The sequence below is a fragment of the Panthera uncia genome, chromosome F1 (assembly GCF_023721935.1).
Source record: "Panthera uncia isolate 11264 chromosome F1, Puncia_PCG_1.0, whole genome shotgun sequence".
In the NCBI taxonomy this organism is placed as follows: domain Eukaryota; kingdom Metazoa; phylum Chordata; class Mammalia; order Carnivora; family Felidae; genus Panthera; species Panthera uncia.
Genome location: NC_064813.1, coordinates 61819552 through 61838018, shown reverse-complemented (window position 1 = coordinate 61838018; position 18467 = coordinate 61819552). Strand labels below are relative to the sequence as shown.

At 41.8% G+C, this 18467-nt stretch overlaps 1 protein-coding gene across 5 annotated transcripts in view; it reads left to right on the top strand.

Moving 5' to 3' along the window:
• The window catches only part of ATF6 (activating transcription factor 6), a 198685-nt gene that overhangs the window by 65074 nt on the left and 115144 nt on the right, over positions 1-18467 (top strand). For all 5 annotated transcript variants that reach the window (XM_049635268.1, XM_049635270.1, XM_049635267.1 and 2 more), the window contains exons 10-13: positions 2022-2153; positions 6815-6928; positions 7827-7926; positions 15713-15780. In XM_049635268.1, coding sequence (XP_049491225.1) covers positions 2022-2153; positions 6815-6928; positions 7827-7926; positions 15713-15780 — 414 coding nt within the window. The remainder of the gene's footprint in view (positions 1-2021; positions 2154-6814; positions 6929-7826; positions 7927-15712; positions 15781-18467) is intronic.

The window sequence follows — 18467 nt, the reverse complement described above, 5'->3', positions numbered from 1 at the left end:
AGAGCCCAGAACTAGCACCCAGAGGGGAAAGTTAGAAGGAAGCACATTTCTAGTTAAAACAAGGGGAAACTAAGCTCTTTGAGTAGTTAGGGCGGTCTCTGGAGGGGTTGAGGGCGAACTTGTCCCGAACCGGGATGTTATTACGTGGATGGGTCCCTAACAGTGTCGGTGTTAAATTAACTGAGATGCTGTAAACTGCGGAGAAAGGTCTTAACTTTGTTTTGTTTACAGCGTACGTTCCTAAGTAGAATTTTTGACACCACGCTTGAAAGATTTAGAAGTAAAATCCTTTTCAAAAAAGTAAGTTGCAAAAAGAAAAAAAAAATTCTGCAGTTATCGTCACCCTGTGTTTGTCTTCCCTACAAAATTATCATTTACTGCTGATCTCATGTTTTCTTAAATACTCACCAAGCCAAGTTTTCCTTAGTTAGCTACCCCACTAGGCCTTTCTCTTCCCTTATTTGCAGCAGGGTTGGGATTGCTGGCGACATTCTGTCTGAAAGATAGGAATGGGGACAAAATGTATCCTCGGTTGTAGCAAAACTGAATGTTCCTCAAGGCATCTCATTTGGTGGTATACCTTTGAAGAGTTTACAGGACGTCCACGTGCTACGGCATGCTGTGTGAGGGTCACTGGACAGCAGTGATTCTGGGGGGGAAGAACTGAGGAGATTGGGAAATATAATAAGAGCTCAGAAGAAGATTCTAGAAAGGTGTACCTGCTTCCTGTTTCCCCCTACACTGCTTTCCCCAGATGTGGAGGCAAACTGCCATACCCCGGAGAACTCCTTTTCTCTTAGAACCTCAGGCCCTTAATTGTGACCCTTTCATCAGCCTTACTTTCCTTTAAGGAGAGTCTGGCACCCCTTCTTTTGTGTTTCCCTAGGGAGATTGCCTTTGTGTTTCATTTCAAGAAGACTATAGAGCTAGCGTAAATTGTGTGCGTGGCATTATACAGTGAAGTGCACACACACAAAACATCTTCCTGGTGAGCCAAATTTCTAAGCTCATGATTAATGCATTAAACGTGTTTAACAACTATTGCAGTATTTGCTTTATATGTGTGTGTATGTATCTCTACATACATATACTTATATTTTGTGTGTGTGTGTATATCTATATATATCTATATATAGATATATATACATACACATATTTTTTGTTGTTGTTGCAAATACTTAACACCCACCAAGAGCACATACGTTGATGAATGAAGGCATTGGGGCAGATGGGGAGAAAGAAGTAAATAGGAGATGTTTACATGTAAATAAAAATAGAAGTATCTTTAAAAATAATTTTTTGTTACTTTTATCTGATAGCCCGCCATCTGGGATTGCAAAAGGCTAATGAATTGGCTGCGGATAAGGGGAAAAGCTCGCATCTCATTTGAAGTACTCCCTCATTAAAATATTAGTTTGCAGCATCCAGGAGGACTTTTTTTTTTTTAATGTTTTTATTTATTTTTGTGACAGAGAGAGACAGAGCATGAGCAGGGAAGGGGCAGAGAGAGGGAGACACAGAATCCGAAGCAGGCTCTAGGCTCTGAGCTGTCAGCACAGAGCCGGACGCGGGGCTCAAACCCACAAAGCACAGGATCATGACCTGAGCTGAGGTCGGCCGCCCAACCGACTGAGCCACCCAGGCGCCTTCAGGAGGACTTCTTATTTCAGTTTACTCTCTGAGTTTAAAATTTGTTTCTGTGTCTATTGTACTTATTTCTACTTTTTATACATAGTTAACGTAATTATACAGTTTTCAAAGCGGACAGATTACTGCTGTTGTTTAAAAATGAGGTGCTTTTTATACTTAACAGAAATTATTCTTAATATTGTTTTGCCTACAGACAGGATGCCAGGCGGGGGAATCTGACCACAGATAATGCTGTTTTGTTTCTGCACCTAGTGTTCGTGCTGGGTGCGTGGATCTGTGAGGGAATCGTGGTTTGTTTTAGAGCTAATGTTGCTTGCATATGTGTGACTTACTTTTATTTCAATTATTGTCTCACTTTTTACAATTTTCAGCATGTTGGAACAGGATTCCAGGAGAAAGAATCCTAGTGTGAACCCTGCAAATCAGAGGAGGCATCTTCTAGAATTTTCTGCTAAAGAGGTGCAAGACACATCAGATGGCATCATCCAGAAAAACAGCTACAGGTTAGAAGATGGCATGTCTCTGTCTGTTAAGATGATTTAATGAAACTGCCGTAGAGAATTATATAGGATAACTTTACATTTACTAGTTTATGCACAGTTTTTGTTAGAACAGACAAGTTATTGAGGCCCTTAATGAATTTTACTGTTAAGATCAGTTCCGAGAATACAGTTACTTTTTGAAACCTTGAGAAGTTTTGAAATTCTTGTAGAGATGTGACCTTAAAATCTCAGTTTATGTGCACTAATATATGTATTGAGGCACATATGGTAAACAGACATTATATTATATATAATGTTTCTAATACAGCTTTTTATTATCATGTGATTACACATATAATGTATCTAATAGTATCGTCCTGTGATGAACATGATATGGTAGAATGATTATGATTGAACCTGTGTGCAGTCATCAGATCACATCATTTATACTTGTTTATTGTGACCTTTGTTGGATCTCCCTCCCCTGTTACAGTTTAATATTGTCTTAGTGAATTTCTCTATAGCCTGTCAAATAGTAAAAGGCTTGAAATTTTTTGAAAACACAAGGTCTGTGTTATGTAAAGTAGAAGAAGGTCGTCATGGACGTTTTCAAAGCTGTATACTTTTTGATAAACATTTCCCTGTGTTATTAGAGCCAAGTGGAGCTGGGTCCTTGATTAACAGAACCAAGGGACATCCCAGTGTGGCAGCCATTGCTGCCAAAGTGTAATGCTTTAGGACCCTTAGAGATCTGTGTACTTGTAACTCTGTGATGCTCTACAGGCCAAGAGCCATCGGGGAATCTTTTTTTTTTTTTTTAAACTTTTACTGTGACAGCCAAACCATTGAATGAAATTATTACCATAGTCCTGTGGGCTTGTGTCCATTTAGCCTTCCTAGGAAAAAATGCTAGTGTTCATTGTTTTAGGAATCTGCAATGTGTAAAGTACGATGCTAAGTGTGGCGGAGAATCCAGAGAGTTCCTTGTCAGTTAGTGTGATGCAGCACCCGTGACAGGTGCTATAATGTGGGAAGATATTCTATGACGTCTCTTGCTTTTTCTCTCGTGCCCAAATCAGCCGTACTTCTGACATAGTGATCTTAGTGCTCACTTAACAGTGTCTTTAAATATTGCTAGAGTTTAGTAGTATCTTTAATTTTACCAAGTAATTTGTCCAAGTTTGCCCTACCTGTTCTACGTGTAATTTTGAGCTCTGTTGTCCACGTGAGATCTGTCAAAAGTTACGTTCTAAATTTGATAGTCTTCGGGTTTATGAGAGTGCAGACTGTGCCCTTCAGCTACGTATTGCAGGCCGTTAAAAAGTAGAACGAGTTGTTGATTGCATACTTGCAGTGAAGTTCAGATAGCCTTTACTAGAATATTATTTATGTTGAACTAACCACAATAAGTAGAAACCTTCATCAATGTCTGTGGTAGAGTAAGGTGACGTGGAAAACACGGTGCTCTGATGATCCCAGTTCGACCCAGATATTTGAATGACCTTCAGGCTGTAATTTGTCAACTTTCAAAGTAGTATATGAGATGCAAGCCGTCCACTGTTGCCCACCCCAAAGTCACCATGGCCTGTTTTGGCTTACTGGTGGTGGTAAAAAAAAAAAAAAAAAAAAAAAAAAAGGACAAGATTATGGATTCTTGGCTACATGCAAATCTCTTGAAATATCTAAGATTATTATTGAGCAGCTTGGGAAGTTGAAATAGGTATCAGTCCACCAATGTGATCTTCTTGCTTTGATCACTTAACTCTCCCTCCCTAGCACTGTCCTCTGCGGTAGTGATTTATTTGCTAAAATGTTTTCTATCCATATGATTTGTTTGCAAGCAGCCTAGAACGCTGGCCATCTCAGGATTAGTGTGGATCTGATTGTCTCCAGATTGCATATTGGCTGAGACTCTCCCTTTTCCTTTCCCTTCAGCTCCACCCAGGTCCTTTCCTGGTATTTCTCCCATCAGACTTTTTTCTCTTTTCCAACGAATATTTTTGGCTGATAGAAAAAGCCAGTGAGCACAGATGTGCAGAAGTCATTATACTAGGGTTTATCACATAGAAATAAAATTATAAATAAAAAATATATTTTCAAAAGTAATTTTAGACTTCTGTGATGGACAGCAGCAGTTATATTTTCCTGAGTCTGAAGACCTGATTTTTTAACCTAAGGCACACGAGACAGGTCTGTGGTGGTGGTGGTGGTATTTTTTGTTTGCTTTGAGTCTAGCAAACAGCCTCCTCTTGTAGGCATTTAGAGTTTATCAAGTGCAAAGGAGAGGTTTTCTTCCCTTGTCCCTCAACACTTAATTTCAGGGTGGTGTGTGTGCCACCTGTTACTACCTGTGTGTGCTGCCATTTCTGTGTTATTCAAACGTTTTAACTCCCAGAGGCAGAAGAGAGGACGTGGAGAATGTTCTGGGGCCACTTGCAGGAAGAATGATCTGTATGTCCTCAGCTGTTGTGTGTGGCTTACATAGAAGTCTGTAACTTTCATCTCTTGAAGTTAGTTTTCTACTCTGCCAAAATTATTTTTGTCACAGAGGCCGGTTATCTCAGTGTTGCCAGATTCAGCGGAAACTTCTGTCTTCGTCTTGGTCTTTCCTCCACGTCCGGCCGTGGGGTCCCTCCTTCCTCGGGACGTTCTTCCTCGTGTCGCTCCAGGTTCCAGTTTCCGTCGTTTTCACAGACCTCTGCTTCAGTCCTCTTTCTGGGCTCCTCCTCCATCCAAACCTCATCCTCTGGAACTGTGGGTATTTTACTTTTCTTTCTGCCTCTGTGACTCATCCGCAATTTAGCGCACAGCCCACATCTCCGTATCCTGACAACTCCCAAATTTGTGTTTCCCGCCCAGACTTCCCTTCCGAGTCTCCAGACTCCTCCAGCCAGTAGTTTGCTTGACATCTCTCTTTTTTTTTTTTTTTTTATTTAACACGTCAGACTTAACACGTGCACGGTGGACCCCTGCGTCCGTCTTCTTGTTCATCTTCCAGCCCCTTCTCTACAACAGTCTTCCTCATTCCGTCGTTGCTTCTGCCGGGAACGCTGATTCCTCCCTTTCAACAGGTGCCATTGATACCTTCCCGAAAAGTATCTTGCATTGGTTTGCTCCCCTCCATCTCACTGCCAGCGCCCAAGTCGTGCTGTCGCAGCTCTCGCCTGGATGATAGCTGCCTCTTGGCCGGCCTCCCGGTTTCCGCTTTGATCTCCTTCGAATCCAGTTTTGGTACAGTGGCGGGGTGCAAGCGTAAACTGAACTCTATCACCTCTCTCCTTCTGTGAGCCTCTCGTTATGTTCCAGTAATTCCTTGTTAGGAGCCAGGCAGTCTTTCTGAGCTTGTCTTGTGCCTCCCTCACTTGCTCACAGCTCTTCAGCTGGTGTGTAGTCCTCCTTTGAGTTCCTGACGGCCACCTTCTCCCCACCTGCCTCTGTCGAGAACACTGTTTCCCCACTGTGTCTATAGTAGTTTCCTTTAGGCCTTGACTTAAATACCATCTCCTCAGACCATTTCATCTAAAGTAGCCACTGCCACAGGTTTTCTCTTGCGACCTAGATTCTTTCTTTGAATTTATTTTATGTGTTTGTTCTCTTATAGTTGGTCCTTCTTCCCCCTTAAGGTCTTTGAGGACAGAGACTTCATTTTTCTTGTTCCCTGTTGGGTTCCCAGCGCAGTACCTGGCACACGGTTGGTATGCAGTAAATACTGGTTCGATGAGTTAATGAAAACTGAGTCTAGCCGTGTCTAATTTTGTTTTTATATTTTTTCTTTCTGAGTTTTAGCATACCAAGTTTTCTAAATCTAGAGCATTGAGTGTAAAGAAGTTTAAGACCGATCTAAGAGTTTTGAGTGAGAGAGGTGAAGGTAGCAGAGTGAGAATAAATAGCAGTGATGCCCGCAGCTCGGCTTCTGACGTCCAGCCTCGGTTGTGCTCCCTCCGTCACACCCTGGATATCAACTCCCGTGGTGTAGATCAGCGTGACGGTTAGGAAAGTGGATTTTTGAAGCTAATGGAGTGACTGGTCAACTTTACTTTGGTGTTTTATTAGCGATTCAGGTTTTTTCATGATTTAAAAATTTTTTAAATGTTTATTTACTTAGAGGAAGCACACATGTGAGCAGGGGTGGAGCAGAAAGAGAGAGGGAGAGAGAAATCCCAAGCAGGCTCCGCGCTGACAGCACAGAGCCCACCGTGGGGCTCGATCCCACGAGCCACGAGAGCATGACCTGAGCTGAACTCAAGAGTCGGACGTTTTAACCCACTGAGCCGCCCAGGCGCCCCCAGGACTCTAAAATTTATATTCAACTTTTCAACACTTTCACTTCACCGCCTGTAGGTGTTGATGCCTCTCCTTGCCCCTGTCACACACGGTTTTAGGGAGACTTCAGTTTTGTCGTCACAGAATTGTGAATGACCATGAAACTTGAGTCCTGGTCACATGGTACTGTCTTTCCTGTCAGTGGGTCTGTGCCCCTGCTTCCCCCGTTACTGTGTCACCTGTGTTCCGGCAGCTCTGTGGGCCATGTGTTACCATCGTGTCCTTAGTTTTTGGTACGTAGTAATTGCTCCGTATACTTTTATTTCCATAGAACGTTAATGCTAGTGATGATTTTCTTATAGCAAACGACTTAGGAATTTAAGACACAAGGAGATGTATTTTGTGCTTATGTTTTCCAGATACGATCATTCTGTTTCGAATGACAAGGCCCTGATGGTGCTCAGCGAAGAGCCACTCCTCTATATCCCTCCCCCTCCTTGTCAGCCCCTGATTAACACCACAGAATCTCTCAGGTGAGTGTTGTAGACTGTTGCAGAAGTATCTGAGTGGGCTCCCGGGCTCGGCTTTGAAACCGGGAAAACTATTCGTGCAGATTAGCTGAGTGGCTGAGAGGACCTCTGCTTATTTGCCGGATGACCGCGGGCGTATCAGTCGCCGTCCAGTTCCCCCACCAACCTGCTAAAGATGGTGACGGGCCTGCTTCGGGTGAGGGTATTGGGGTTGCCTATTGAAGTATATGCCTTATCTGAGAACTACAGAACGATCTTAATATAGAAATTCAGGATGTCAGACTTGAGGGCGGTAACATTGACAGCACCTTTTTCTTCAAGTTAGGAAGATAACTGTTCGAAGAGCGGCGATTCTAGAGGTATAACTAGCCCTTTTATATTGCCAGTGTTGGGCATTTTGGGTTATAGCGCACTGAAATTTATTTCTCCCCCCACTATTTTTTCCCGAGCAATTGAGTTCATTCTTTTCCTTCTCCCCAAAGAGTGTGATTTTCAAAGGCTTTCACGCACCCATTTGCTGTTAGGGTCCTGTGACTTGTTCAATGCTCTCCAGCATCGCCATTGTTGGTGTGTATGTGGCCCAAGAGCAGAAGTAGGAAATACTCTCTTTGTGAGAAAACTTGTGCATCCAGTATTTACATTCGGAAGGTATTTGGCTGTTTTTGTTTTTTGTTTTTAATTTTGAACTCATGATCGAGGAGGCTGCTGTATAAAAATCCATGTCGTGTCAAAACGAACTGGACATTAGTGTCTCAGCTTTTTCCAGTCAAAAAGCAGCATTGAATCATCAGGCACTCGGGGTGCTATTTGGAACCTGTAGGATAGGATTAAATTCATTTTCAACCAAGAGTCTGACGTTTGTTCCTAGGAAGCATGTTTAATTAACTACGTTATTTTATAGGTTAAATCATGAGCTTCGAGGATGGGTTCACAGGCATGAAGTGGAAAGGACCAAGTCCAGAAGAATGACGAATAATCAACAGAAAACCCGTATTCTTCAGGTTTGTTTGTGCTTGTCTTTATTTTTAATTTTTTAATGTTTATTTATTGAGAGAGAGAGAGAGAGAGAGAGAGAGAGAGACAGTGTGAGTGGGGGAGGGGCAGAGAGACACACACACACACACAGAATCTGATGCGGGCTCTGAGCTGTCAGCACAGAGCCCGACGTGGGGCTCGAACTCATGAACCATGAGATCACGACCTGAGCCAAAATCGGAGGCTTAACTAACTTGAACCACCCAGGCGCCCCTGTGCTTGCTTTTAAACAACGGTTGGCACATTTGTTGGAAGTCTCCCCTCAGATGGATTGCTTTCTTCCCTGTAAAATTGGGAAAACTTGAACTTCAGCCGCTTCCCGCTGCGTCCTGCTGCCTCAGACGCGGCCGGCACTGGCACTGAACGCCGTCCGCCTGGTTCCACGGCGCGAGTAGTTCTTGCTCGGGCAGGAGCTGCTTCTTGCTCTCTCCCTCACGTTTATTTTCAAGCCAGGGCTTCCTCTACATGGGCATGTATGTCGCATGATTTGGGCGCAGATGGTAGGATAAAAGGTACTGCTCATCTCCGGTCTTCCGAGAGCTTTTCGAGAAGAGGGTGTTGAGACGTAGGACAGCTTGAAAGTGGAGGCACATCTTCAAGGAGGACGTTTGGAACTTACACACGTGGGGCTCCAGGTTAATGACAACTCTTATTTACAGCCTGTTTAGTTGGGCTCCCATATTTTTTTTTTTTTTTAAAGTAATCTCTGCACTCAACATGAGGCTCGAACTTCTAACCCCCGAGATCAGAAGCCACGTGTTCTACCGACCGAGCCAGCCAGGCACCCCGGTTGGGCTTCCAGGTTAACATGGTTTACCCCACAGCACCGTTTGTGGTCATTGCATCATTCATCCAGTATTCATTATTGCTTCTGAAGTGCTGAGACTACCAGCTGGCACAGTACAAGCTCCCCACCATTAGTACCTATGGTAGTAATGATGAGCCGGCTACGGGTTCTAGATCCTGGAACACAGTAGTCAGTACGATAAAATCCCTGCCTTCCTGGAGCTTACATTTTGATGGGAGAGATACGCACAAACACGTAAAGTTGAAAACAGACTTAGAAGGACAAATACTACATGAACTCACTTATATGTGGAATCTGTAAAAAAAAAAAAAAAAAAAAAAAGCCGACAAAAACTGAACTAGATACAGAGGACACATGCAGAGACTGGGGGGTAGCAGGGTGGGTGAAATAGGTGAAAGCGGTCAAAAGGTACAAATTCCTAGTTACAAAATAAATATGTTATAAGACGTAATATGTAGCATGATGTCTATAGTTAATAATACCGCATAGTGTATTTGGAAGTTAGTAAGAGAGTCTATGTTTAAAGTTCTCATCACAAAAGAAAAAATAAATATTTAAATATATTCAAAGTTAGAGAATTCTCTAAAGAAAAAATAGGGTTGGAGATTAGAGGTTAAATTGAGAGGTAAGTGGCTATGTTAGATTGAATGGTTGGAGAAGGCTTCTCTAAAGAGACTTCACTTGGGGCGCCTGGGTGGCTCAGTTGGTTGAGCGTCTGACTTCGGCTCAGGTCATGATCTCACGGTTCGTGAGTTCGAGCCCCGCGTCAGGCTCCGTGCTGATGGCTCGGAGCCTGGAGCCTGCTTCAGATTCTGTGTCTCCCTCTCTCTTCCCCACTCATGCTCTGTTTCTCAAAAATGAATAAACCTTAAAAAAATTAAAAAAAAAAAATAAAGAGACTTCACTTGAGTAAGGTATTGTCAAGGTAATTAATGCTAGCTGTTGTAACCGCTAGCCTCAAAATCTCAGTAGCTTATGGAATAAAAATTTGTTTCTCACCCACACAAAGTCTGATACAGCTCTCTAGGATGCCTTTTTTTTTTTAATGTTTACTTTTGAGAAAGAGAATGTGAGTGGGGGAGGAGCAGAGAGAGGAGACACAGAATCCGAAGCAGACTCGAGGCTCTGAGCTGTCAGCACAGAGCCCGACATGGGGCTGGAACTCACAAACAACAAGATCATGACCTGAGCCGAGGTCAGATGCTTAATCGGCCGAGCCACCCAGGCGCCCCTAGAATGCCTTCTTTTCAAGCAATGGCTAGGGAATCCAGATTCTTTCTACTCTGTGACCTCAATAACTGGAAATTCTTTGCTTCTAGCTTTGGGTGTGGGGGAAGAGAGAGCTTGGAAGATTATGCAGAATGTTTTAGGGATCTCGCCTAGACTTTAGCCAGTGTTCAGGTGGCTAAAACTCTTGTCACTTTTCACAGTCTCCCTTGCAGTAGGTGAGGCAAATGTCGTTTTCCTGTGTGTTCAGGATTTGGTGAGAACGTTGCTTTTGCAACAGAAAAAAATGAAGGCGTAAACAATGCAAAGATCCAAGGGAAAATCTAGAGAAAGGGCTTACAGAAAACTGGAACAGCAAATATGAAGATCTTTAGGAGGAAAACAGTCTGGATATTTGAGGAACATCGAGAAGTGTGCAAGGCTGGACTGCAATGCCTAGGGGTCGAATAGTAGACGATGGCATCAGAGAGGCAGCAGAGGCTAATTTGTAGCCTCATAGGCTACGGTGAGAACTTGGGATTTCATCCCAGGTTTGAGAAGACAGCATTGAGAGGTTTCAGCAGGGGAGGGACTTGATCTGATTTATATTTATATTTTTAATTTTAATTATTGAATGTTGTTACTTTATTTTATTTTATCTTACTGTATTTTACTTGAGAGAGAGGGGGTGGGGGGCGAGAGAGAAAGAATCTTAAGCAGGTTCCATGCCCAGTGCTGAACCCCCTGTGGACTCAGCTCCATCACGGACCAGAGATCATGACCTGAGCGGAAATCAAGAGTCAGGCACTTAACCAACTGAGCCACCCAGGCGCCCCTAATCTTGAAGGAATTTTAACGTAAAGAAGAGAATTTTGTTTTTATTTCACAGCCTTTGAACATGAGGAGACCTGGGGTTTAATCTCAAGTGTTATCTCTTTGCTATCTTGGGTATAGATCTTTCTGTTATGAGCTTAGATAACGATCAGAAGTGTGAGACACTTAGCTATTCCAGAGAAACGAATGACAAGGAGGAATCTGTCAAGGATAAAAGAAGTTCTTGGTCAGAAGAAGGATCATTCTGCTTATGCTGTTGTCAATCCTAAAACATACAAAGAATTCCTCTGGTTCTCTTTCTTAGTGTAATGAGTTATAACTGTTTGCCTAGTCTTTCCTCATTTCAACCTCTTTTTCCTCACAACCACTCTTTTCAGATGCTTAAAAGGATCCACTAGTCTGGATAAGATATTCTGTAAATTTGACAAATTGACATTTCTTTGAAATTTCTGTGATCTCTTAAGCATTATATCCTTGATTTGGCTTGTCCCATTTCATACTTCTACTCTTTCTAGATTGTGAGTCTAGAAAAGGCAAAGGGGCAAATTAGTGAACATATCATTCAAAATGAAGGAAAAATAGAGGTGCCTGGGTGGCTCAGTCGGATGGGCGTCTGATTTCAGCTCAGGTCATGATCTCACAGCTTGTGAGTTCGAGCCCCACGTTGGGCTCTGTGCTGACAGCTAAGAGCCTGGAGCCTGCTTGGGATTCTGGGTCTCCCTCTCTCTCTGCCCCTCCTCCGCTCGTGCTCTCTCTCTCTCTCTCTCTCTCTCTCTCTCTCTGTCTTAAAAAAAAAAAATTTTTTTTTTAAAAGGTAAAATAAAGACATTTTCAGACAGATAAAAGCTGAGATAATTTGTCTCTGGAAGATCTGCACTATAAGAACTACTAAAAATTTTTTAGGCTAAAGGAAACGGTAGCAGGCACAACTCCAGATTAGCAGGAAGGAAGAGCACCAGAATGGGTAAATTATCTATTAGAAATAAATGGCCTTTTTATAAAAGTATTTTATGTATATATGTATATTTAAATGTCTTTAGAAGATTATTGTCTTAAAAAAATTTTTTTTTAATGTTTATTTTTGAGACAGACAGGGACAGAGCATGAACAGGGGAGGGGCAGAGAGAGAGGGAGACACAGATTCCAAAACAAGCTCCAGGCTCTGAGCTGTCAGCACAGAGCCGGATGCGGGGCTCAAATTCATGGACCGTGAGATCGTGACCTGAGCCGAAGTCGGACGCTTAACCGACTGAGCCACCCAGGTGCCCCAAAGATTATTGTCTTTTTAAAGGAAAACTTGTAACAGTTTTTTATGGGTTTATAGCTTTTGTAGCAGTAAAATATAAGACAATAAGAATACAGAATGGTAAATGGAGTTATAAAGTTATATTGTCCAAATAATATTTAAAGGTAGACTGTGTTACTAAACACTAACACAAGCACTAAAAACTAGCACAAAGAAGCAAGGCTAAAAAGCCAATTCAGGAAATACAATTCAGGAAATACTAAAAAGTAAGTATTTTAACCAAAAGACGGTAGGAAAAGAATAAAGAACAAATAGGATAAAAAGAAATATAATCCAAGGTAGTGGACTTAAACCCAGCCATACTAGTAATTCCATTTAATGGGCTGAACACATCAGTTAAAAGGGAGAGATTGTCAAACTAGATTTTGTAAAAGGAAAGACCTAAGTATATGCTGTTTACATGAAGTAACATTTTAAATAGAAAGCCACATGGAAAATAAAAGTGTGGGAAAGTATGTATACAATGCAAATATTAAGCGTTAGAAATCTGGTGTGGCTGTATTAATCAGAGACTTCTAGATAGAATATTCTAAGAGACAAGATATTTCATAATTATAAAAGGAGCATTTAATCAAGAAGATGTAATTCTGAATATATAGACTCATAGTATCAAAGCTTCAGAAGTCATAAGGGAAAAAAGTGGTAGAACTAAAGGGAAAAACAAATCTACAGCGTAATTGAAATTTTAACATCATTTATATGTAAATGTGTCATATTTTTGCTAATTATGACCTTTTGTTATATTCTGTGTAGCTAAAAATGCAAAAGCCTCTTGGACAGTTTTTCAGAGTTTTTTTTTTTTTTTTTTTTTTTAATATTTTTGAGAGAGAGAGAAAATGAAAATGGGGGGGGGGGCAGAGAGAGAGGGAGACAAAGGAGAGAGCCTGATGTGGGGCTCGAACTCACCAACTGTGAGATCATATCCCCAGCTGAAGTTGGATGCTCAACCCACTGAGCCACCCAAGCGCCCCTTTCAGAGGTTCTTTTGTTAATTGGTCTAAATCTTAGGTTAAATGGCACGTCTAATTTTTATTTCTAATGTCTCTGTAACAGGGAAAGTCTGTGTACTCATTTCTGAGTCTAGAGAAAGAAGTCTGGTTTCTTTCAGACTTCTGTGTTAATTTCAAATGTGCCAAACTAGCAAAATCATTTAAAATGTATCAGATATTGGGACCCCTGGGTAGCTCAGTTGGTTAAGTGTCGGACTCTTGGTTTTGGCTCTTGGTTGAGCTCTGCGCTGGTAGCAAGGAGCCTGCTTGCCCCCCCCCCCCCCCGTGCCCCTCCTCTGCTCATGGCTCTCAAAATAATTAAACATTAAAATTCACCAGGGGCTCCTGGGTGGCTCAGTCAGTTAAGCATCTCGCTTCAGCTCAGGTCATGATCTCACGCTTCACGGGTTCAAACCCTGCCTCAGGCTCTGTGCTGACAGCTCAGAGCTTGGAGCCTGCTTCGGATTCTGTGTCTCCCTCTCTCTCTGCCCCTCCCTGTGCTCATGCTCTGTCTGTGTGTGTGTGTGTCTCTCTCTCTCAAAACTAAATAAAAATATTTTAAAATTTTAATTAAAAAATTCAGATATTTAATCTGTTAATTTTAAACATTGTTTTTATCAGCTAGCTATAATTTAATTTTGGCTTTACTACTTGAAAACATATCAGTAAGTTTACTATTGTGTATCTGTTTTTCTTTTTTCCTTTTCATTTTATCGATACATATTTTTTAGATGTTTGTTTATTTTGAGAGAGAGTACCCGAGTCAGAGAGCCCACCTCAGGGCTGGATCTTACGAACCTCGAGATCATGACCTGAGCCAAGATCAAGAGTTAGTCTCCCAACCGACTGAGCTGCCCAGGCACCCTTCATTTTGTTGATATTTTAAAAATTTTGTTTAGATAAGCATTTATTGAGGGGCACCTGTGTGGCTCAGTCGGTTAAACATACGACTTCGGCTCAGGTCATGATCTTGCGGTCCATGAGTTTGAGCCCCGCATCGGGCTCTGTGCTGACAGCTCAGAGCCTGGAGCCTGCTTCAGATCCTTTGTCTCCACCTCTCTCTCTCTCTCTCTCTCTCCCCCCCCCCCCCCCCCCCCCCAAATGAATAAACGTTAAGAATAAATAAGCATTTATTGAGGGGTATGTCAAATTTATATTTTCAGTTTCTTTATTTTGAGAGAGAGAGAGCACAAGCAGGGAAGGGGCAGAGAGAGAGGGAGGGAGAGAATCCCAAGCACTTCCAGTGCAGAGCCTGCCGCAGGGCTGGAACTCATGAGCCCATGAGATAAGAGTTCTCTCTCTCAAAAGTAAACATTAAAAAATAAATAAGTAAATAAGCATTTATTGAACACCTGTTATATGTAACCCCTACATTAGATTTTCATAAAATTAGACCCTTGGCATTTTACTCTCAGAAATTAGCCCAGTATTCAGCCCTGCATATTGGTTCCATCCACTAAACAAAATTGTTCCCTCTTTGTTTTTTTCCCCTTTAACTCCTTGTATGTTCTTCTATTTTAGCATTTATCACATTGTATTGTTTCCACATGTCTGTCTTCCCAGTCAGTGCCTGTCGTAAGTGCTCTATAAAAGTTGATTACTGCAGGATGGATGGATGGATACAGTAATGAACAAATGCTAATAGTCTTCTGAGTAAACAGTTCCTTAAGCCGCTTTTGACAGGGTAATAATAAGGTCACTTCCTAACATAATAATTGGTAACGTGCCCTTGAACTCTGATCCCCTTAAAAAAGACTTCAGAAGATGAGTCTATAAAACCGGCAAGGAATAGAAGAAGGCTCCGTGCCAGGCAGATGCTGAAAGAAGACAGGTCCCCAGTAGAGCATATGTGGGCCACTCATGGTTCCAGATTGGACTGTTCTCTGGCCAGAAAAGTCATCGCCGAAATCTCTTTAATGATGGCTTCGTCCATAGGTACATTTTGGCGAGAAGATCTTTGTGTTTCATTCAGTGAACAATAGGATCCAGTTTCATTATGAACCTTTCACACTTCAGGAACTTGCCTTGGAAAAATAATTACTTTAGACAAACAAGTTGTTATGTGTTCAGTAATATTTGTATGACTTGGTCATAAAACTTAGAGTAGTTGAACTAAGCTTTTGGACTGTATTTTAAAACTTTATGGGAAAATGCCTTAACGTTTTAATCTCCTTAAGATTCTTCTCTCAGCCCAGAGCGTGACCAGAAGAGTTCTAATCTCTCTGTCGGTATTTAGTTATGTGAACCTGATCTCTCAGAATACTCATGAAAAAAAGGCATATGGATACTTTAATTTTTTTTTTTCACGTTTACTTATTTTTGGGAGAGAGACAGAACATGAGCAGGGGAGGGGCAGAGAGAGAGGGAGACACAGAATCCGAGGCAGGCTCCAGGCTCCGAGCTGTCAGGACAGAGCCTGACGTGGGGCTCAAACTCATGAACCACCAGACCGTGACCTGAGCCGAAGTCGGATGCTTAACTGACTGAGTCACCCAGGTGCCCCGGTATATGAATACTTTAATGAGAGTTTAGTAAATGTAGAGTGAGTCAATATAGGAAGATCTTCATCTAATTTCATTATATGGCATTAAATCTTTTTTTTCTTCCAGGGTGCTCTGGAACAGGGCTCAAATTCTCAGCTCATGGCTGTCCAATACACAGAAACCACTAGGATCAGGTAAGAAAGTGTGGAAAGCCAAGAACTTCCAAATACCTAGTATTTTAGTAAAGTTGAGAGGCACATTTCTCTTCTGTCTTAATTACACTTGTTCTCATCAGTGACTTTTCTGTTAGTTCACAGACCAAACTGCTTCTGAGTGGTCAGAGTAAACCCAGAGAATTTCAAGAGGGTAACTCTCAGATTCCTTAAATACAGATTTAGTCAGAATGCTGTTCAGTCGTCATTTTGCTGTACAATGTAAACATCCATAACTCTCGTCCTCGATTTGCATCTATTTCATGAGCCAGGGGTAGGGAGTGTTATTTTATGAATGTGCCAGGTGTCTTGCTGAGTGCTTTCCATGCATTTTATTTTAAAATCTGTATAATAACTTAGAGGGTAGATATCACAGTCCTTATTTTATATGGAGAAAAACTGGGCAAGTCACTTAGTTTTTCTAAGCCAGAGTCATAGAACCAACAAGAGGCAGAATTGGCGCTCAAATCAATTTGACTGAAAATTCATTTTTCACTACACTGATGCTGCTTAAGCTTTTGAAGGAATCTGGAAGGAGTGCTGTATCTAAGGTCGAAATGTTTGGAGCAAACACATCCAACTAAAAGGAACAATATTACCAGAGGCAACATAGTGTTATGATTGAGTCGTTGGCTTTTGAATTGGACAGAGTTCAGAACATCTCTGCCGCTCACTTGCTCTGTGGATCAAACAGGTGAACTTAAAGTTTCCTCATCTACACAGTTTTGGCCACACAGAGTGGATGATCAAATCGCGTAATTTATTTAAAACACTTCGCATGGTCCTTGGCACGTTTGAAAGCTGGTGATGGTGCTGATGTGATATATTGATGACAGTGCCACTGAAACGGAAGTAGAGGGTCTCAGATTCCGCGTGTAGCTTTCCCACAGACATAGAGTTCACAATTTATTTACTACTAATTTCACATTCACTGAGCACCAGCTGTGTGTCAGACCGGGTACCTGGCCCTGAGAACATATGCCCAGTGTAAGTGGAAAGCTGTTTATTATCCTGTTAACCGAGAGTCTCTATTAAATGGCAGTGAGCAGTACATTGGCAATCACGAATGTTTCAAATCGGGAGATACGGTGTTATCATGTAGAAATAGATAATTCAGATAGGTATAGTGACTAACAATTCTCCTAGTGATCAGAATATTTCGTTCATTTACCATATATACATTTAAAAATACGTTCATTTTTTGATGCGTCGTTATGATGGCATATTATTTCGTTACTAGTCAAAAATATTTTTAATTTCTGTATCTCCCCCTCAGGTTTGGTGTGAATCCAAAACTGCTTTAAAAAAAAGTCTTTAAAAAAGTGGTTTAAATGAATTAATCACGTATTCTGTATCAGTGAGTCAGTCAGCCTACTCACTAAAATGTATTTGTGCCCCCAAATCAATACTCAAGATGCTTTTTAAAAAAAATTTTTTTACATTTATTTATTTATTTTTGAGAGACAGAGAGAGACAGAGCACCAGTGGGGGATGGGCAGAGAGAGAAGGAGACACAGAATCGGAAGCAGGCTCCAGGCTCCCAGCTGTTAGCACAGAGCCCGTCACAGGGCTCGAACTCACAAACCGCGAGATCATGACCTGAACCGAAGTCAGATGCTCAACCGACTGAGCCACCCAGGCGCCCCAATACTCAAGATGCCTTTACAGCCGTTTACAAGTGTGCATAGATGGTCCTAGGTGAGGCTCAGTTAACAAGACCACACTGCGCCTTCCTGCTTCAGCTCCTACTGTAAACAGGTTTCTTTCTGAAGTCTGTTTAATGCCATATTTTTCACATTTTTATGCTTTTTGTGTGTGTGTGTGTGTGTGATTTCGCTGTCTAAAATGGCCCTGAAGCACAGTCCCAAAGGGCTACCTGTTGTTCAAGAAAGCTGTGTTGTGCCAGGGCACCTGGGTGGCTCAGTCAGTTAAGCGTCTGACTCTGGATTTTGGCTCAGGTCATGATCTCACGGTTTGTGGGTTCCAGCCCCATGTTGGGCTCTGCACTGGCAGTGCAGAGCCTGCTTGGGATTCTCTCTCTTTCTCTCTCTTTCACTCTATCATATGAGTGTATCTTTTGGGGCTACGATGTGGTTGAGGTACTATAATTTTAGTTAATAATGTTACGAAGGCACTGACGTGGTACTTCCTGTATCCGTGGCTGGCATTTGTTGAGTGACTCCTATGAGGCCTTACTCGGTGCTTCACGTATATAACGTCTCTGACCAGTAACAATCCTGCAGGTTTACATGGTTATCCTCATTTTATGGATGAGGAGACTGAGGTTGCTCAGGGGTCGATTGCCCTAAGAATACCCACTTGAGGAGTGGAGACGAAATTCAAAGCCAGGTCTGTTTGTTTCCAAATCCTACCTTCTTCCCACTTTTCACACAGCCTTATAGACAAGTACGCCTTACAGATTTGACAGAGCAGTGAAAAATAACTTCCCTAAGACTTAATGTCTGTTACCAAAAATTTAAAATCATGCAAGCCAATGCAGAAATCTATTTTCTGATACTCTTTATTATTTTTACATGCTCTGCAGTGAACTTGAGTGGTGCTTTTTTAGAGCTTTCCATTCAGAAATGAGAGTTTTTGCTTTAGTGAATTGGATCTTATAAATATCCTGACCTTGGGCTTTTCAGAACGTTATTATAAAAATTACTGCC